Genomic DNA, 21517 nt, shown 5'->3' with positions numbered 1-21517 from the left:
TAAGGACAAGAAAACTACCTTAATGCTAAGACTCTATAGACGCGGAAACGCCGTGCGGCAGAGTGCGTTGACCAATCACAAATTTTGATTTTGCTGCAGGCGATTTGCGGCAGCCTTCTGATTGGTCAACGCACTCTACCGCACGGCGTTTCCGCGTCTATGGAGTCTTAGCATAAGTGCATTCGAAGCACCATATGGGTCACACACGCCACTAAGGTTGATGATAGATAGATAGGTTAATGATAGGTTGATGATATGTTATTTTTGATTGAAGAAAACATGTCAGAAGTTAGTTTTTCTAAAACAAAAAAAAATTTAGTAGTGGGTTTTGATATCTGTGTTTGTCCTGCCCAATCCTGAACAGTGTTGGAAGAAAACGTATAATGAATTTTTTTTTCAACTTTTAATTTTTCGTTATTTTTTGGAATAAATAAATCTAGTTTTTGTGCGTGACTCACATAGTGTTCCAGTGATAGACCCATGGTACCCCGGGTATAGAACACCTGGGGTCATTTCTAAAAAAATGTTTTAATTTTTTTTTTCAAAAATTAATCAATATTTGCCAAATACGCTAAATACATTTTGAAATATACATAGTGCTTTAATTATTTTAAAAAATGAGACAACAAATTTTATATTTAAAAGTACTTTTTGGTGTTTGAATTTTTGTGGCTCATGGTGCCCCGATCTTTCCTATACTCACTATTATACGAGTTGAAGGTGTCTTTTCTATCGTCAAAATCGCTTTTCCTTTGAGAATCTTTTGTTTAAAATCCACAATCAATTCTAAATAGGTATGTTTTACACGTACTAATTCTTATAATTAAAAAGATACAGAAATAAAAAAAACATAAGTAATGAATAATGATATATATACATGTAATGAGTAAATTTATGACAAAAAATAGGTATTGTAATGAAAATTATTATGGTAGATGTGTGTGTGATATTACTTGTAACATGCAAACAATTTTCAGACTTTTATGCTAAGTACAATATATTTTATGCATTTAAAAAGATGCGTAGAATGTTGTCAGTTAATTAAAATTGTGTGAAAGAAGAATCTAATCTTCAGAATTATAAATTACTAAAGAGCTAAGGATATGTGCAGCAATTTCGTCTTTCAAACGTCTTAATAAATTCCGCAAACATGCCTTATTCAATTTTCTTTAAAGAAGAAATAAGCAAATAAATTAGAAAATTTTAAATTATGTTTATGCAGCTAATTAAATAAATGAAATACCTGGTTTCGCAGAAGTATTTGTATCTTTAGTAAGCATTGGAATATCCATTTTAAAAGAGTTACGTTATAGTCTGCGGAGAGAGAGAGAAATGACTCGCGATAATAAATCTTTATCGCGTCTAAACTGATCTCACAAAGGCACAGTATTACTTTTAACTTCTACCCGGTTTCCTTTATTTGTTTGGCAACATATTCTGTTTATTATAATGTCGTGTGGTCAAAGTGACTGTGTTTCCTCGCGCGTAAACATATCCGAGTTAAATAAATTAAGCAAATCAAACTGTTGTCTACTGTTGTGAGAGACTCATTTATTTTAATTACATGTAAAGATTATTCTTTACATTTTAAAAAAGTCTAAAAAAGTCTGATTACTTGAACGGCTCTACCGAACGTAATGCAGCGTGACGAATTGTTACGATTTATTTATTTTTATTAGTGATGTTGAAAAATATAACGTCTCGAATAATTCTTAAGGTACTGGGTCTCTATATTTCAGCCACCAATTTGTGTGTGAAAAAATCGTGTTTAAATCGTGAAAGTGAACAAATCAATGAAATAGACAATTACCACTTCGTTCGAGGTTGTATTAGGGAAGGAAGGGGTTATCGTTGGCGAAGAGTCATGTGATATCATGGTGCTCCAAAAAATAAGCACCGGGCTTCGCAAGATAAATTGATAGGAAATTGATAGGAAATTGATAGGAAAGTTATAACTTGATAGATATCGTAAAATTTAAATCACGTTATAAAAGTTATATTTACCAATTATTACAATTTTCTACACTTTGTAGTAACTGAGGAATCGAATTATATAGAAAATTCTTGTCTTACCTAAAAAAGTTTTTTTTTACTTGGGTATATTAAAATTAAACTTAAAGCAAAATTTAAAATTAAACTTAAAATTTTTTCCGTCACATTTACTTTTCGAGCAGTCCAACTATTTTTAAGCAGTTAATAGTGACTCAACCTTGTATGAAAGTCAACGCGTACGTTTCGATATCTATGTTTCGATCAACCATCTCATGAACATTTTCATTTACACGAATAATGAGTGCAACTTTTTCCTTGATTTCGTCCAACATTTTCCAACCCTTGGAAAAATATTCCCTGATCACTGTTTCACGTACATCCGACCATTTGTATAAATCTTGAAATATAGGATAAGTAAACTTTGGCGAACAAAATTTAATAGCAAAATTTAAAGCGGCTAGAACCATCATTCTCCATCGACTTTTGATGCACAAGCGCAGCCAAATAAATCTACGAGATACGTGCGTGTCACTTTAAGCAAAAATAAATCATTTTGAATTTACATACGCGTATTTACCGTATTTCATCATTCTGAAAATTGAATTGATACAATTGTGCCATAGACTCTATCTTCTTTACCGACAAAATCGTATGCGATGCATGTAGGTAGTATAAAAAATATACTTTCTGACGATGACAGAAATATTTTATATCAATGTTGCCAAACGTTGATTGCAAATCAGCAGCATCATCCCAATTGATCCATCGTTTCGCTAAGGAGATACACTCTGTCTCCAGTTTGGTGTTTGCTGTATCAAACAATCTTGGCGGGTAATTGTTTGGATCATCGAACCAAAAGTTCCAGTCAATAGAGTTTAACTCCTGAAAAACATAAAATTTATATTATTTATGATACTAAAAATAACAATATTGAAGAAACTCAGTTTGTTCTCATAAAATATACGTTACTTACAAGTAATCTGTTAGGAAAATAGCTATACAAATATGACTTCCAGTCATTAGTATTTATACTTTTTTGCGAGAATTTAGTCAAATAAAATTTTAAAAATGCTCTAAAATCTCCATAAAATTGTTTATCCAAGATATTTTGTAGTTCAATCAGGAACATATATCCTTTTTCATAAGGTACAAATCTAGTGCCCTCATCGGGCGACAAACCGATCAAATTGGTTGGTAATAAGCGTTCCAGCAGACCAAAATTGCCAAAAATTTTAACCTGTATAAATAATACAGGTTTAGAAAATTATGCAGTAGAATACAGGTGTGAGTGCGTGCGTGCGTGTGTGTGTGTTATAGATTATGTTAAACATTATCATGTATAATAGCAATATGTTTAACATTATTTATTTCTGTATCTTTATCAAATCAATTAATTAATAATTTACCATAGCTCTTAAATCGTCCAAATCTCTGTTGAAAAGAAATTCCGTCATCTGACTAGCACCAAATAAAACGCGTAGAATTTCTCTATAAATAAACATACTAAAAGATTTATTCAGCCACAAATGCTTATAATTTGCACACGTAACTAAAATTCCTGTCCAATTCTGAGAAATGTTCCGGGCGATTGAACAAACCAAAGAAATATCTCCGCCAAGTAAAGTAGCCGACACGAATATTAAGCACGGACATTCTATTTCGAAATGTGAGACACTTGGTGGGAGCACGCATATATTAAGTGAATCTACAAATATTATTTTAATCTTGTAAAATAATAATAAAAGAGGATAAAATTGGTAATCTACAAATATAAAATAATACACATTCCATATATAAAAAACAAATAACTTGGTTGATATTTTACCCCAGGGATAAGATCCACACAAACTTTCGGCAATCTGCAGCATATTTTCAGTTTCTAATATTAGAAATGTCTGCTTACTTGAAGAAAGAAACTTTCTTTCGGCCCACACACCGATCTTTGATGTGTACGAAAGTGTATCGTGCTCTAAAACACCCACAGCAATAACCACCGCATAAGACGGTATTGGTATCTTTTGAGAAAATTTGTATATCATCCTTTTGTAGGAAGTCGGAATTTTAGTTACTGAAGACGCAGACATTAAAACTGTGTAACTCATTGGTGCTACAATCTAATAAATATAAAATTTATATCGACAAAAACTAAATAGAGAAATTTTGTTTCAATTTAATTACGGCAACATATAAGAAAATTTATACATATTTTTGTAAATATACAATTACGTTGTCTTTATAAACATGCTATATATTATCCACTAATTTTTTATTACATCTACTCGTATCAATAATATGAATAATATTCAATCAGAAATTAGGAGGACGTGTTGTGTTTCTTTACGTATATAAATAAATACAAGTCTTTGTTTAAATTCTCTCTTACCGTAGCAGAGTACGTAGTTTTGATAGATGGTGTATCCTGGCATGGAAACCATGCTCTAGCGTATGTTAGCTGAAAAAAACAGAGATTTTATATAATTTAGGTTGATATAGAAAAATATCTTTATTCAGCCAATTTACCTTGTTGTTAGACAGTAAAAAGGAATATTTGCCATCGGCAGTTTGCTCAGGTGTTAGCCAATATAATGCAGGAGAGCTTGGTCTTGTTTTATATTTAATTTGAATCCTACATCTGAAAACATTATGTTATCATGTGTATATCAATTACTTGCATCTATAATTTTTAATATTTGGGGATCGAGCATGTATCTTTTCCCCTAGGACGGAAACGTAAAAAGTGAAAAATGTATTTCTTCCTATTCAACACCAATAGAAAGAGATAGTTATACATGAAACTTTTCACTTTTCACGTTTTTACTTTAGGGAAAAAGTTACATGATCGCTACCCTGTATATTATTTTTTAATATATGTATTTTTTTTAATTTACAGTTTTTTTTATATTTACCGGTTATTACAATTGTATACATTTTGTAGTAACTGAATAGCAAATTTACTTCCAAGTGTGCCACAATGTCCAACTTGATGTTCTAAATTAATTTGAGTAAGTGTATCTGTGACACTTGATACGACAAGTCCGTAGCTATCTAAAATCTAATTACTTCATATTACATATTTATCAAAACTTTGGCACAATGTAGATGGAAATGTCTACTTACTATTTCGTTACTTGAAGGTTCCCATTCAATGTCCAAGATCGCTTTTCCTTCAAGAACTTTTAGACCAAAGTCCACATTCAATTCTAAATGAGTATGGGTTACACGTGCCAATTCTGATGATTAAAAAGATATAGAAAGAGATAGAAAATAAATATATCTAAATAATAAATAAGAATATATAAGTAATAAGCATAAGTGCGAGACAAGACATAACATGTTTTATACATTTAATATAAAATTTTTTTTAAATATAAATATAAGAAGTCGAAATGTTGCAATTTCATAATAGACATGAAATAATGACTCAATTTTGAAAATTGTGATTTGACATTTTGAATTATTAATCTGAAAATACATGCAACAGTTTCGTCGTTCAGACATAACAAATAAACTAAGAAGACTTTCCTATTTTCTCCAAGTAAAAACTTTAACAATTAATTTATAACGTTTAATATCATTTATATTGTAGTTAAATAATTAAAATACCTGGTCTTGCATAAGAGTGCTGATCTCCAGGTGACAAAGCCATTGAAAAATACTGCAATAATCTTCTCAAGCAGGCTTCGATTACTAATTCTGTTAACGATCACTTTTAAACTGGCCACGAAAACACAGTACCGCTATTTTTCTTCTCCTACCTCATTTCTCTTATGTTTCACAACATAGTCTGTTTATTATCGAATAGACGAATCAGCTGTGAGTTCTAAATATCGCATAAACTATTGCATGGATTGACATTCAAACTCACATTAAATAGAATTCTTTTTTTTTTAAATTACACTTTCTCGTTTTTTTTTATTTCTGCGTTTCAAACTTTAAGCTGAAACAGAATATTAAAGAACTTCACTGCGAGATAGTTATGCTGTTGAGTAATTTATATAATATAAGGTATAATTGACAAAAAACGGAAGCGGAAGGAAAGTTGTTCGAGCTGTTTAGCTTGAAAAGCCAAGATAAGAAATTTACAAAATTATTAAATGAATGTGATATACACACAGCAGCGAGTGCATTAAAAAGTAGCATCTTTTGAGAGATTATGCAATATATTTATATAATTAATGTTATTTTTTTGTAGGATAGAATATCCACTTATCACAGATAGAAGAGAATGAAGAGCTAGTTGCTGTCGTAATTTGATGAGATATATGATTATTTAAAAAGAATAGTGTTTGATCTTAGCTGCATGTATCTGCACGAAATCGAGCGCTTGTAATACAAATCTGATTGAAGTGTTCTTAAAAATATGACACTTGCAAACTATTCATATACGCACAAAATTTTACTTATGACTTTCCACATACACATTATATAAAATTCTAAAAATATCTATACATTCCTTTTATATACATGAATATATTACTTTATAGCATTGTTTTAAGTCAATATTTCGAATAAATTACTCTCGATGTTTTTTTTTACGTAAAATATATTAAATATAATTTTATAATTGTAAAGAAAGTTATTTTTGGATCTAATTACATGTCATAATTTATTCAATTCCAGTGCACAAATTCGTCGGAATGCGAATAATTTCTCAATTTATTATAGCAATTTCAGTCTATTGAACGACAATCATTAATAAGATTATTAGAATTCGTAAGCGATACGTCATAGCTATCGCGAAAATGATAAATATAGATAATAAAAATTGATCCTTGAGCATCAATTACTGATATTACAAATTAGAGACTAAACATATATATTTAATATTAGCAATATACATTATGAATATCACATTCAGAATATGAGGTAATAATTATTTTTATAATTTTTCATTAAATAGACAAAGCGAGCTGTGCAAACGCGATCAATCAAGAAGGTAGCACCGAGAATTTATTTACGTATAGGTATCCAAGATTTAAGCTTTTTATCAAGAGATAATTTCAGTAATACGAGTAGTCCATCAAACGGAAAATAAAACTTGGAAACTTATATGCGGAAATATTTATGTTATATACAAAAAATTACATTACTACGATAAATTAAGTAATTCTGTAAATCAAACTGTCATAGACTTGGTTCATTCTTTTTTAAATACTCAGATGCACTCCTGTTTTATTCTAGGTAGAAAGTAGGAGAATTGGTGATTAAGAAGGTATTTCTCGTGTCTGTGCACTCAGTGCAACGGGCATAATTAGTTCTTGCGTTGGATTTTCAATCTTCTGAGTAATGGGCCACTACCACTGCGTCTCAACTTCGTTTTTGAGAAGCAGGAGATTATAAGTCGGCCAAAATACATGTGTTATCGTGCGAAAAATAGGCTTCACTAGATATGCGCACATATATAGTGAACATGAAATATTTAACGTAATTTAAAGTTAAATTTATCTTTTTATCTTTTATCTTTTAGAGTTTCAGAGATATTCGCCCCAAAAGACAAAATTTGATTTTAATCAAAGATTTTTCACCGCATAATTATGCGATTGGGCACGTATAAAAAAAATAAATGTCCCTTTTTTTCATGTAGAAAGCAACATATTAAAAATTTATTAAAATCGAACGCGGACACTTCCGTGTAATTCTTAGCTGTTAGTCAAAGTTTCTATGGTAATTATATTCGGTCAAAACGGAATAGCTTGAAAAGTTAGGACTGTCTTTCTGTCATAAATGTTTAAGTAATGGCACTATATTTGGCCTTCTCTATTGCGGTCTTATTTTGACGTATGTTTTGCATACAAACATTATTAAAATGAAAAACACGCTTTAGCTTAAATTATTCCAATTTTTACTTATTATTTTTATTATGTATTGTTACGCAGTTACTCTACGGACGTAGTACGGAATAGAACCAGACAGTCGTGCAACATATATGGAACAGGAATCGTGGACGTGGACATTCTGTGTTACCCGCCGGAAACATCCGTGGTTACATAGTTCAAGGCGTACGTTTTGTGCACAGAGGCGCCAGTGATGGATGGATTCTATCTGATTGTGAAACGTGAGTACGACCACTAGGTTTCTTTCTGATACCGACACATGAGATACAGCTATAACTACTTGTCGGTATAATACTCGTAATTACTTGAAGTTTGCATTATCGGCCTAGTATCGTAGGATTTACGTATGATTGGCGGAAGATGTCGCGTCAATGATATTTTTGATAATAAATAATATTTTTGATAACAACTGGAGAAGCTCCCGCAGGGATGACTAATTTGCAGTCATGTGGGCTTAACGAACCCATGGAGCCGAGCTTAATACACCGCGAATACACACACACACACACCCACACACACACACACGCACACCGTTTTAACGATAATGTAATAAACATATGAAGCAAGATACAACCTATTTAGTAAATAATATAAAAAAGAGAAATAGAAACAATAGACGCATATACGTGTTTGATATAAATAAACTTTATAAATTAAAGTTTATTCTTTTTCTAAAAAAAAGGAAAGAATTCTTGAAAAATACTTAATATCCATTAAATTATATCTAGTTGTAAAGTTGTCTATCAGTTCAATCGTATTTATCAATGTAGATATTTTAAAAAATATATATCAGGATTTTTAATAATAATCTTTTTTAGTGCATCTTGCGTAGGAGAATTTGCGGTAACTCGAGATCATTACAAATTGTATTTAGTTTTCTATCCAATCAATCACACACACTTTTATTCACGTAGGAGGTTTTACGAATGAAATATGTGTCTAGAGTTTCAACAATGACTTTTCTTTAACGCATCTTGCGTCAAAATAATTCCTGATAAATTTCTATATTTTATTTATACAGAGCTAATGTGATTTAATTTTTGATCATACACGTATAATGTGTTAATACTTTATAAAAAAAATATTTTGTGTTTGCTCTCTCTTTATAATTGTGTATTTTATTATACAATATATATTAGGTATAAAATATAGGTATTTGATTCATTTGAACTCTCTTATTTTACGTATGAAGTTATATATCGTACTTGTGTAGAAAATATGTTTCTAGAAAGAGACTCTTGCAAAAGCCGCGATAATAACCGTTTAACGGCGGCCGATCTTTGATCTCGCAGCAAAAGTTCGTGCGATTCATAAACTCGGCGCGTTCTTTAGCGCACTTCCTCGTTCCCTCGTTAATTACAACCAGCTTACCGCGCGACCCTTACAGAATCGACCGTATGTAATATTACACCGTTTCTTTCGACGAACAGCATCAGCGATTGCGCGCGTTTTTGGAAGCTGTTGCGTGCACATTGACGTAACATGTTGAATCAATATAACGGGCGTATTTTCGCGCAGATTATCGGATTAACTTTATGAAATCGTTAAAAATTGTGCGTTCGCTAAATCAATATGATTAAACTGTTCGAATTAAATGCGATTTTCGAGATACTCGGCCCCGTTTAATTAGCTCTTCTGCTCCGGCGTTGTTAATAAATCCTCGAATAATTTAGCCGCACGCGTTGCGAGGGATTGAGTTACTTCTTACTTGCAAAAAAAGTTCGTACCAGGCGGTTTGCATCTTCTTCAGAGGCCGCGGCGCCTCATAATTCACTTAGACTCAGCTCGCCTGTCTGCATGTTGGTCGAGACAGCGGCAATTACGCCCTGTCGGCAAAAAGCACGCGCACTCGAGCGTTTTTAACAAACGCCAACGTGTAGCGTGTCTCACCGTCCGCCGTCCGCCGTCCGCCGTCGTCGCGTTGCAATTTCGCAATGGAGACGAGAAGTCCACTCCAGTACGGAGCGCGAGAGCTTCGGAATTCGAGAACAAACGTAATTACGATTTAAGCTGCTAACGAGAACAGAGCAAACTTATAAAAAGAACCGCAACCTGCACATTCAAATTGTTCGCGCTCCATATTCGTTCGCGACGACAATTTCGTCTTCGTTGTTTCTCCTCCGGAACGCCGGAAATTAATCTGCGGGGATGAGAAAAAGCGATCGTGGACGATCGATCGTATACTCGGCGAGCCGGACAAGGAATTCGCGAAGCGGACAGCCCGCGGCTCCGCTTCGCGATGAGCGCGAGCGCGTCCGCCTCGTTTTCATCCTCCCTCTCTCGTCCCGTAATTCATTTAGACGGTAGCCCAGACAAGAGGACAGGCTCAATTACACCCGTGGCAAAAAAGCCGCGCGGGCCGACCGCCGCGCGCCGCCGCTTCCTCGTACGACGTGCGTGGTCCGCGCCCGCTCGGCGGAGGAGGAGAGGCGAGCCAAAACGAGACGGGATGATGCGCAATGTGTTATATGCCGAGGACAACGACGCGGATTTGCGGTCCGTGTCGTCGGGGAACAGGCGGCACGAACCACGAACCCCGGGTCGGCTCGTGTCCTCCGTCAGTCGAGCGCGGCACCGCGCTCATTAGAGAGACCCCCCTTTGTCGTCCGCAACGTGCAAGCAACGCGAGCGATGCCGTTTAACGACGACATCCGATGCATGCGCGGATCGCGACGCGCGGATGTCCGGACGACGCGGCCGGAATGCCCGCCCAACATTAATCGTCTTTCGGCGTCGGCGAAAAACCGTCGGCCGAGATCGGAGTATCGCGAACGTTTAGGTTTAGGTATTGCAAATGCAAACAAGAACGCTTCGACGAGACTCGAGTAACGAGTCTCGGTTTTTGGGGGCCTTCGAAATTTTTTTTTGGAAGCATTAGAGCTCGCGATATGTTATATCGGCTTCGTGAACGTCATGCGAGAGATCCTCTTAGAAAATATATTTTGTTCAAGATGCGTTGAAAACAAGAGGGAATCTTGAGGAACGATTTAATTATCGAAGATACGATAAACGGTGATTATTGAAATTGTAAGACGCGTACGTAAGATCTTAGAAAAGACATTGATGATTCGAAAAAAATACGCATTCGGTGAAATATAGTATAATAATAATTTTCGGAGCCGCACGCTCTCTTTCTCTCAGAAGTCACGATCGCGGATGCGTATTCCTCAAGGTGGCTATCGACGCACGATCTGCTCGCCGCGAAGCGAGTTCGCAGGAATTGCGCTTCTTGCGCGGCTTGTACAAAGAGGATGCAGTTGGCTGTTCCTGGAGTAGGTTTCTCGAGGTGGTTAATCGGCCGGTTAGCGGGAGGGGCAGGAAGGCTCGCTCGAAAACAATGGCCCTCGTGTTGATGGCAATATTTTAATGAAGTTAGCGAGTTCCCGGTATACGGACGGCATCCCTCGCTCCTCCTCGGTTCCAGGAGCGTAAACGCTCCGGAGGTGGTGGGATTCTTGCGCGCGCGCGCTCACAGAGAGAGAGAGAGAGAGAGAGAGAGAGAGAGAGAGAGGGAGGGTGCGAGAGAGCAACGGCGAGTCGACAGGCGCCACTCGGCCACTGATTTCCACTTACCGATATCGTTCTACAAAGCTGCCTTCATCTGCCAGCCCACGCGGCCCGTTCTTTCGTTATAACCCGATGTCCCGGCCCTTGCGGACTTAAACTCGCGGAAAATGAGTTCAGTATTTCAGGCATTGCGAGCAAGTCGAATGTTGTATAATTCAACTTGATGTAGATGACTAGCCTACGATATTTCACTCGAGTATTGATTTCATAATTTTACATCAGCCGTATAAAAATTGGCGAAAAATAGCATACATATAACAAAAAAAATTTCTTGCATTTATGTATATAATAATACAGCATCTGAGACATCGAACCATCTTTTATCCATTCGGTTCGATCCATCTTTTTTTTCGAAGATGGTCACGAATTTGTTTGTAAAATTTATTATAATCTCTGTTTGAATATTCACAATGAAAGAGGTGGATAATGATTACCGTCAAGCATGCATCAATCGCAAAAGTACGGCGGATGAAATCGCGTGTGTAAACAAATCGTTTTGCATGTATCGAGCGGAGGGTAAGCGGGATTAATTTGATCGATGCTTTGCGTACGAAATAGAGAAGCGCGGATTGAGATTTATAAAAGAATGCGATTATCATACTGTAAGAGTGACAAAAGTATACTTTAAATAAGATAATCGTAGCATATAACCATGTTTGCGCATCACAGCAATTTGCGCATATTTTATAAGAGAAACACGGGATCCTGAACAAATATCTGAATAAAGGATTTGGAGAGGGAGAAATAAATTTGTAGTTTGCAAGATTCATTTTAGATGCAAACTTTTATTTAAAGTTAACATTAAAAATTACAAATTGCAATCTAAAGCTTGTTATTTTTTTTAATTTTATAACGCGGCGGACACTTGCTAATAGAAAGTTGGGAAAAAAGAGACTCGAATGTTTTTCGTTAAATGGATCGATAGATTCGACGGATAACGTTTTTTCGAAGCAATACATTATCGCGCATTATCGATCGAACGAACGTTATTGAGATTTTCCACCTTGTAGTCAGATCGAGCTAATTAATTTGCCTCCAATTAATTACCGACAATTGCTCTCTCGTTCTAATTACGCGCGCTCGATTAGAATCTGGGAAAGTTACGGCCGAACGGAGCAATCTTAAGGTCCCGGCACTCGCATGCGAGTTCTCGTGAACAATATTACTCTGATAAGACTTGACCACAATGCGCTCTCGCGCCGTGTGCGCCGAGATGCATCGGCGGGACTCGCAGCAACAACGCGCGATCGCTCGCCTCTCTCTCTCTCTCTCTCGAATATTTTGCAGCCCGAGCTTTCTTTTACATTCGCGCGACGACGCAATAAATCTCGGCCGCTTATAATCCGAGCCCTTATTTTCGACGTTGTGTCTAACGGGAGGAGCTCGAATAAATTATGCAAAGGAACTCGATATACTTATTGTTAGCTTGCTATTCCTCAGACAGCAGTCTTCGGTCGAGATCACGCCCGATGTCTTCATACCTGTTCATTCATCATGCGGGCTTGTTTCACGACGCGACGCCCGGAATTATCGGTCTAACGATATAGCAAAACGATATGCGAGCCGTAAACTGCAGCGCGTAAGCGTCAACAGCGCGACTACCAGTTTCTACACTCTCCAAATTCGATGTTAATTTTCCTGAAATTTCTCTTCCTGAATTTCGCGGGACTGATCGAGTCCGATAGCACGGCGCGCATGTGTGTGAGTAAATAACGTGAGTAACGTTACGTAAACACGCACGTAGACGAACTGTCCGAACGTGTGTATATGTTAGTTAGGTGGACCGAATATACAGACAGGACTATACGGAGGAGAAGGAAAAGGGGGTGCCAGGATCTCGTCTCCGAGGTCTCGGAGAGGGATATTAAGGCCAAAGCTATCTGATGGTTTCTCCTCTCCTCTCCCGATCCCTCGTCCGTCTCCTTCGCTCTCCCGGCGATTCCTGGGCTTCGAGAGGGCGGTTTCGCGAGAGACTACGACGTGGAGGAGAGCAGAGGAGAGAGGGGTGAGAGAGGAGGGAGTGGGTGCAAGAGAGAAGACGGAGGAAGCCACGACCCGAAATTACTGCATCGATCCCCAGCAGACTCTCATGCTCCACCTTAAGCGACAGTAGATGAAACCAATTTCGGCCCTTAAGCCCGTCTTACTCGTCGCGATTCGGCGGCTTTCCGTTATCCCGGCCTTGCGACAAGGTGATCTCGATGGTTTCGCAATTATAACGCAATCTTACGATCTCACGGCAAGCATAATTTTGCGCGAATGCCAACGAGTGCAAACTTTCTTTTTATCGAGATATATATACGGATTACATAAACACATATATTTTTTTATATTATAGTGTATTTTACGCACATCATGCATTGTGCACATTATTTCCTTAAAAGACACCTGAGATTCCGGGTTGCAAAATTATTGTATATTTCTCTGCGTTGGAGAATCAACTAGGCCGTTTCGCGTTTTGCTCCCCTTTCTCATAATTCGGTTCTTTTACGGGATAAACTGTTGGCGAGATAGTCTCCGGAAAAGATACACTTTACGACAGATTACGAAGTTTATGACTTTCTTCGAGGTTTTCCGTTTCGCGTCTTTTTCCGTCCACGTACTCATTCTTTACTTCGTATATAGCGAGTTCTTTGAACTCGCGTTTTACGATCGCACCTTCTCTCTTACACGTTTTTCCTTTATTTTTGTGTTTAAATGTAAATAGAAATGGAGGAGAGATCATATAGAGATATAGTGTTCGTAATAAATTAGTCAGATCGATACATGTTAGATGGCGATACGAACGTCGTCTTGTGTGTTACCGCGCGATCGGCGCTGGACGCATCGTAATTTGAATTGTATTGTAAAGCGCGTGCGCTAGAAGCGAAGCGTGCGATCCTACGACGAACGGTCGAGCATTCGTTTCCGGGCGTTGGTCGATGTAACAACGTGCTCGTGCTTGAGACGTACCGGTATTCGAACATTCGAGAAGCTAGAATCGTAGCATTGACAAAGACAAATTATCGTATAAACGACGTGATTTCTGATATCGGCTACCTGGATAGCAGTTCTGTTCAACGATAAACAGACCGTACGAAGTATACGCTACGAGATTCTACCGGCTCAGAGACAGACCACGCCTTTATAACTGCGTGCAAAGAAGGAAGGACGATCCGCCATTACCGTATCGTCTTATCTCACAAAGGAACAACCGCTGTTAAACGACTTGAGATAATGATGGTCTATCAGAAAGACGAGAATAGATTCTTTGTTTAAGAATCTATCCAACGAACAGAGATTTCTTCAATCTAAAGGTAACGATTAGAATTCTGAAAACCATAGATCCTTATCGGTTATCGAGAGGCACTCGTATTCTCGAGTGTTACGACGGATTAATATTCCCGTCTATTCATAGTGATCTTGGTTACAGATTTCGAGAAAAGTAAAGGAGACTAACGTTCTCAAATAACGATGCCTATTGTCTACCGACAAACCTGGCTTCACATGTAAAGATAAAATCTATTCGAATCTGAGCTCAGTAAATTATTAGATTGATTAGTTTAAGGTTGCAACCGATACATATATGATATCTTCTTACATCAACATATAATTAATTAAAATCCACGAGAAATTGTAGTCATTTTGACTGAGAAATACTTTAACTTTGTATAGAATTACTTACTTATATTATTCCTTATTTTATCACAATTATTTAGCGTTATATAATATTACATTCTTGCGCATGTTCGCGTATATTATACAATCTTTATTACAAACAAAGCAAAGCTGAAACGGTTATTGATAAATAAATATAGATTGATACGTCTTTCAATACAAAAGGAGATATATATATAAATAAAAGGTGATGTATAATATTCTGAGGATTATATGGCTTATTATCGACTATCTTCTGATTTGTTGAATACTTCCAAAGATATTACAAAAGGTGGACTGAAATTACCTTACATAATTTAATACGACGTATCAATCTATCCATTCAATGTTCTTTATTTGCTATGTATTTATGCTTCTTTAATTGCGTGATTATTTACTTTATTTTGTGTATTATCTGTCTCATACGAACGGTCTAATTACAGGAACATAATACGAAGTAAGCTATATTATAGTCTTACAAATACTAAGTGAAGTTACATCCAGTCCTGAGAAAGATAAAAAGAATATTACTTCTTTAAGAAATCGACATTCGAAAGTTATTATATGATATGAATATTGTGAAGAGTATTTGATTGAACAAACTAACACAAGACCATTCGTTTGAGACGTATTATATCTTATATGATTGCTGTTTATGTTGTATGTATTAATTCAAGCATCTTAAATGAATTTGACCATTGGAATACTCAATTGTAATAGACAATATATGATCTCTCCCTCGAAGAATAAATTGTATGTGTCGTGTCATATATTCCTTAAATCTCAAGCCTAGGCTCCTGCGCGAGCTTGTACGAAACATTGGTCCTTCGAGCCGGATTTGTAATTCCGGATATAAAGATTAAATTAAAGATTTATTGTGAGCTTAAAAGTAATTTGCTATTAACTGTGAAAACCGGAACGGAGAAGTGACACATATAATTTGCGATAATTAATCAAAGAGTTAAGTGAAAAAACATTTCGCCTGAATCAATTCGCGTTTGATATTAATAGATAATTACAATCAGTAAAATGGATTCGATAATACATAGTATCGGTCAACAACTAAAAGCTAGAGATTTCATAGCTAACGCTTATGATAATTTTATCGCCATAGGGTCCTCGGAAGTTACGAAGCAGAGAGTGGATAGGTATTTGTCTTCTTTGACTGATCTTTGGACTAAATTTAGTAATGATCACGACGCCATTCTAATGGCTATAGCCGTACTTCCAAACGAAGAAAGGTCGTTGATTCTTAAAACTCATTCATACTTTAAGAAACAAATATACTTGGATACAGAAACATGTTATTCAGAAGCTTTAAAAAAGATAAAGTCTAGCCTTAGTGTAGAGCCAACCGTGGAAACAAGTGCTAATCTCAGTATAGCGCAACCTGCTGTAGCAAGTTCTTCGTTGAATCAATCATTACCGTATGAATTTCCTACGTCACATGACACTCATTATTCAAAGCTTCCGCTTATTGAGATTCCATCATTTGATGGTGATCCTTCAAAGTGGCTTAACTTTAGAGATTTGTTTGCTTCTCTCGTTATAAATAGTAGTAGGTTGTCGTTAGTTGAAAAGTTACAATACTTAAAAACAAGCTTAAGCGGTACCGCTGCTCATTTAATTCAGAATACTACTCTCACAGCAGAGAACTTTTACAAAGCATGGGAATCGTTGTTATCCTTTTACGATAATATTCGACTTCAAGTCCACACGGCATTGTATTCTTTACATAATCTGAAGCCTATGACGAAAGAATCCTCAAGTGAATTGGAACGTTTGTATACGACTGTTCTTCAAATTCATAGGACATTAGAAACTTTGCAACGACCCGTAGATGCATGGGATGATGTTTTCGTTTACTCAACAGTACTAAAGTTAGATTCTGAATCGGTGAAGGCTTGGGAGAATAAAATAGGTTCATCAAAAATCCCTCCTTCATGGAAAGAGCTTACAGAATTTTTGGTTACTCGTCTTTTCTCGCTTCAAGCATATGAAAAGTCTCGAGGTATAAAGATTACGTATAAGGCTACGGCTAAAACTAATTATCAAGGTCAATCGAAAAACTATACCACGTCGTGTCCTATTTGTAAAGAGAAACATTATATCGTGAGATGTCCTAAATATATAAATGAAACTACCGCTCAAAAGTTAGCCCTCATAAACAAACATAAATTGTGTTATAATTGTCTAGGTAAGCATAGAGTCGCGAATTGCAAGGTCACGAAGCGTTGTCGTACCTGTAATAAGAAACACCATACAACTATACACAGAACAGCTAATTCTTCCAATAATAATAACTTAAAATCAGAAACTCCAATCGAGTCCAAACCCGATGTAGTAGACGCGGAAAAAGACTAAGCCAAGGTGTTGCATTCGACTATTGATAAAGGTTTAAAAGCTCCTTGTGTATTGTTGGCTACCGCTCAAGTTTTAATAGTTTCCAAGAAAAATGAAGTTAGAAAGGTTCGTGCCCTACTTGATCAGGGATCAGAAGTCTCGTTAATATCCGAGTGCGTTGTGCAACAGCTTAAGTTGCCTCGTACCAAATCATCGCTCTCTTTAATAGGAATAGGGGAGCAGAAAGCCAATACTACTAAGGGATTTACTTCGTTCAAATTGAGATCGCGTTTTGGTGTTGATCTAGATTTGACTGTTTTGGCTTACATTCTTCCAAAACTTACTAATTCCATTCCTTCTGTTGACGCAACCGAAACTTCATGGCCTCATTTGGAAGGTATTAGTTTAGCAGATCCAAAGTTCTTGTCACCCGGTTCTATTGATTTAATATTAGGAGCCGACATTTATGGTTCTTTGCTGGAAGATAAGTTAATAAAGGGTTCTATTGGTTCTCCAGTTGCTCAATCGACCAAGTTGGGATGGATTATTTCAGGGCCAACTAATTGTGAAAGTCCTTCTGAAAAATAGACATAGCTATCACGTATCGGTTAATAAAGACTTTTATGATTTAGTTCATAAATTCTGGGAAGTAGAAGAAATCCCTTCTTCGGAAGCTCCATCCTTTCGAACGAAGAACAGGATTGCGAGGATTATTTTCTCTCTACACATAAAAGAGATGAGTTCGGTAGATACATTGTTAAGCTGCCTTTTAAAGCAAATCCAGATAAGCTTGGAGATTCTAAGAATAAAGCTTTGCGATTAATAAATAGGTTGTCTGGACGATTCAAATCTAATTCAAATTATTGGAAAGTTTACTCAGACTTTATGCAAGAGTACCAAAGTTTAGGTCACATGGAAAGGGTTCCTTCGTCACAAGCTGAACCTTCGTTAGTATATTATCTTCCGCATCACGGCGTTTTGAGAGAACAGAGTCTATCCACAAAATTGAGAGTTGTTTTTAATGGATCAAGTCCAACGTCTACCGGAGTGTCGCTCAATGATTTATTACATACAGGGGCAAAGTTGCAAACTGACTTATTCGATGTACTTCTTTGGTTTCGTAGCTTTCTTTACGTCTTTATTGCAGATATTGAGAAGATGTTTAGACAAATAAAAGTAGATCCTTCAGATTGGAATTTTCAAAGAGTCTTTTGGTTCAATTCTTTGCAACAAGTCGTCATTTTTGTACTTACAACCGTCACATATGGTCAGGTTTGTTCACCTTTCTTAGCATTGCGAGCTCTCATTCAATTGATAAAGGATGAAGGACATCGATTTCCACTGGCTGTTCCTATCGTTGAGAAGGGTAGATATGTAGATGAGTTTCACGGAGGAGCTGACTCGATAACGGAAGCTCAGAAAAAGGTAGCGCAATTGGATCAGTTCTGCATGGCGGGCGGATTCACATTGAAAAAGTGGATGAGTAATCACCCGGACATTCTAGCACATATTCCCACAGATAGGAAGATTACTTCTTCTTCTATTTCGTTCAGCGAAGGTGATACTATTCACGTACTTGGACTTTCCTGGAATGCTGCGTCTGATAATTTTCAGTTCACAATCGAATTCCCTGCTTTGAAAACGATCACCAAACGAACTATTATGTCAACTATCGCTAAGTTTTTTGATCCTTTAGGTTTTTTGTCGCCTATCACCATTGTCGGTAAAATATTAATTCAAGAGTTATGGTCTGTAAAATTAGATTGGGATGAACCATTGTCAGATGCACTGACAAACAAATGGAGCGAGTTTGTAGAAAGTTTGAGAAATATGCCAAGGTTTGAATTTCCCAGATGGATAGGTTTGACATCGTCTTCCCAAATAGAAATTCATGGTTATAGTGATGCTTCACAACAGGCTATGGCAGCAGTCGTTTATGCTAGGGTAATTTCGAGCGAAGGAAAAGTTACGACATGTTTTATAGCAGCTAAAACAAAAGTTGCACCTCTAAGAAACTGACAATTCCGCGTTTGGAACTAACAGCAGCTGTTCTGCTAGTAAGGCTTGTTGTACATATACTCAAGGTAATAGGGTCTGATAGCATACCTGTTTTTCTAAGAACGGATTCTGAGATTACGCTCACTTGGATTCTTGGTCATCCATCCAGATGGAAGGAGTTTGTTCAAAATAGAGTCAATTTTATTCAAAAGACACTGCCTCAAGCTGTTTGGCAATTTATTCGTGGAAAAGAAATCCGGCTGATTTGGCAACAAGAGGTTTAACTCCTCAACAATTATTAGAATCAAGAACGTGGTGGATCGGACCATACTGGCTCTCTCAGAATCCGTCAACATGGCCTAGTGACTCGTATTCTCTTTCGTTAGGGGATAACTTAGAGGAGAGACCTTGTCGTGTAGCTACTACGCTTGAATCGAAATCTCCCCAACTCTGGGATTTGATAGATAAATATTCTAGTTTTACTAAACTCCTACGCATAACTGCTCTTTGTAAAAGGGTTATAGAAAGATTTCGTGGAAAAGTTGAATCATCCTTTGATCATCCGTTGACTGTGACTGAATTGACTGATGCTAAACTATTTTGGATTAAGAAGGTCCAACAGATTTGTTTTACCTTTGAACTTAAGACTTTGTCGGCTGAAAGAGACTTACCGAGATCAAATGCACTTTTAAAACTTACTCCTCGTTTAGATTCTGATGGATTACTACGAGTAGGAGGTCGTCTAGAACTATCTTTATTGTCAGAGTTTGCCAAACACCCATACATTTTGCCGAAAGATTCCATTCTTACTCGTTTAATTATAGCTGAGGCTCATGCACGTACTCTTCATGGAGGGGTTCAAGATACACTTTCCTTTATTAGAAACTACTATTGGATAATAGGAGGTCGAATTGCAGTTCGATCATACATTCTAAAATGTGTCGTTTGTACTAGATTTCGAAAGGAAAGAGCGAAACAAATAATGGGTCAGTTACCTGCTGCCCGAATAACACCGTCTCGAGCTTTCAAACATTCAGGGGTAGATTATGCTGGTCCTTTCACTATAAAAACTTGGAGAGGAAAGAAAGCTAAAACATATAAGGCATATATAGCTCTCTTCGTTTGCTATTCCACCTCAGCTATACATTTGGAATTAGTCTCAGATTATACAACGGAGGCTTTTATAGCTGCATATAAGCGTTTCACATCTCGTAGGGGAATTTGTTCAACTCTCTCGAGCGATTGTGGCACAAATTTAAAAGGTGCAGATACGGAACTTGGTAAGCTTTTTTCGTCCAGTTTAGAAGAATCGGGAGATTTAGCTAAGCTTCTTGCTAAAGATGGAACACAATGGAATTTCAATCCTCCGGCTGCTCCTCATTTTGGTGGTAAATGGGAGGCCGGAGTCAAATCGGTCAAGTCACATCTTAAACGAGTCGTTGGTGACCAACTGCTCACGTTCGAGGAAATGAATACATTATTGACTCAGATAGAAGCTGTTTTAAATTCTCGGCCTATTAGTCCTCTGTCAGACGATCCTGACGACATTTCAGCTTTAACTCCGGGTCATTTCTTAGTGGGTCAGCCATTGACCATTATTCCAGAACCCTCGTTGGAAGAAGTTAAGGTTTCTCACCTTTCAAGATGGCAGCTACTTAGAAAAATGTTGGAAGATTTTTGGACGCAATGGTCGCGTGATTGCTTACAGAGATACCTTGCGATATACCTTGCGATATACAAGTGGAATAATTAAGACCCACCCTGGGAAAGATGAAAAGAATATTACTTTTCCATCTATTACGTAGGTTCATTGTATTGGCTGTTTATGTTGTATGTATAATTCAAGCATCTTAAATGAATTTGACCATTGGAATACTCAATTGTAATAGACAATATATGATCTCTCCCTCGAAGAATAAATTGTATGTGTCGTGTCATATATTCCTTAAATCTCAAGCCTAGGCTCCTGCGCGAGCTTGTACGAAACAGAGCTAAAGGTGCCAATTCATGGGACGCTGAAAAACAGCGTTGAGCGACGTCACGTGACATCACTATGATGCCAGCGTCAAGAAAGAGAAGTTGGATTTTTCCAACTTCAAGCGTCAAAGCCAAAGCAGCGCGAAGACGCCGAATTTTGACGCTGTTTT

The 21517-nt window shown here is 36.8% G+C and overlaps 2 protein-coding genes and 1 long non-coding RNA gene across 4 annotated transcripts; 1 reads left to right on the top strand and 2 right to left on the bottom strand.

The window, feature by feature from the left end:
- Positions 1 to 2046: 2046 nt before the first annotated feature.
- LOC139816483 (uncharacterized) lies at positions 2047 to 3687 on the bottom strand. Its single transcript, XR_011733025.1, has 3 exons — positions 3399 to 3687; positions 2966 to 3229; positions 2047 to 2874 (listed from the first exon to the last, which is right to left on the bottom strand). It is a non-coding gene; the product is annotated as an uncharacterized lncRNA (long non-coding RNA).
- A 24-nt stretch (positions 3688 to 3711) lies between these two features.
- LOC139816312 (leukotriene A-4 hydrolase-like) lies at positions 3712 to 5929 on the bottom strand. Its single transcript, XM_071783725.1, has 7 exons — positions 5596 to 5929; positions 5110 to 5222; positions 4899 to 5044; positions 4513 to 4624; positions 4376 to 4444; positions 3818 to 4106; positions 3712 to 3716 (listed from the first exon to the last, which is right to left on the bottom strand). Exons 1-7 carry the CDS (start codon positions 5636 to 5638, stop codon positions 3712 to 3714), a joined length of 777 nt encoding a protein of 258 aa, XP_071639826.1. The 5' UTR covers positions 5639 to 5929.
- Positions 5930 to 14091: 8162 nt separating this feature from the next.
- LOC139816152 (uncharacterized) lies at positions 14092 to 21090 on the top strand. 2 transcript variants are annotated; one of them, XR_011732951.1, is made up of 3 exons: positions 14092 to 14689; positions 14806 to 17769; positions 17890 to 21090. XR_011732951.1 is itself a non-coding variant. In XM_071783523.1 (2 exons), the coding sequence occupies exon 2, from the start codon at positions 16059 to 16061 to the stop codon at positions 17391 to 17393; it is 1335 nt and encodes a 444-aa protein (XP_071639624.1). In that variant the 5' UTR covers positions 14092 to 14689; positions 14806 to 16058; the 3' UTR covers positions 17394 to 21090. The 2 variants fall into 2 exon arrangements, 1 of the variants encoding a protein (XP_071639624.1); XM_071783523.1 differs by having other exon boundaries at positions 14806 to 21090.
- Positions 21091 to 21517: the final 427 nt, after the last annotated feature.

This window comes from Temnothorax longispinosus, chromosome 7, assembly GCF_030848805.1.
Source record: "Temnothorax longispinosus isolate EJ_2023e chromosome 7, Tlon_JGU_v1, whole genome shotgun sequence".
Classification (NCBI taxonomy): domain Eukaryota; kingdom Metazoa; phylum Arthropoda; class Insecta; order Hymenoptera; family Formicidae; genus Temnothorax; species Temnothorax longispinosus.
Note: the sequence above shows the minus strand (reverse complement) of the source record. Positions and strands in the feature narration are given on the sequence as shown.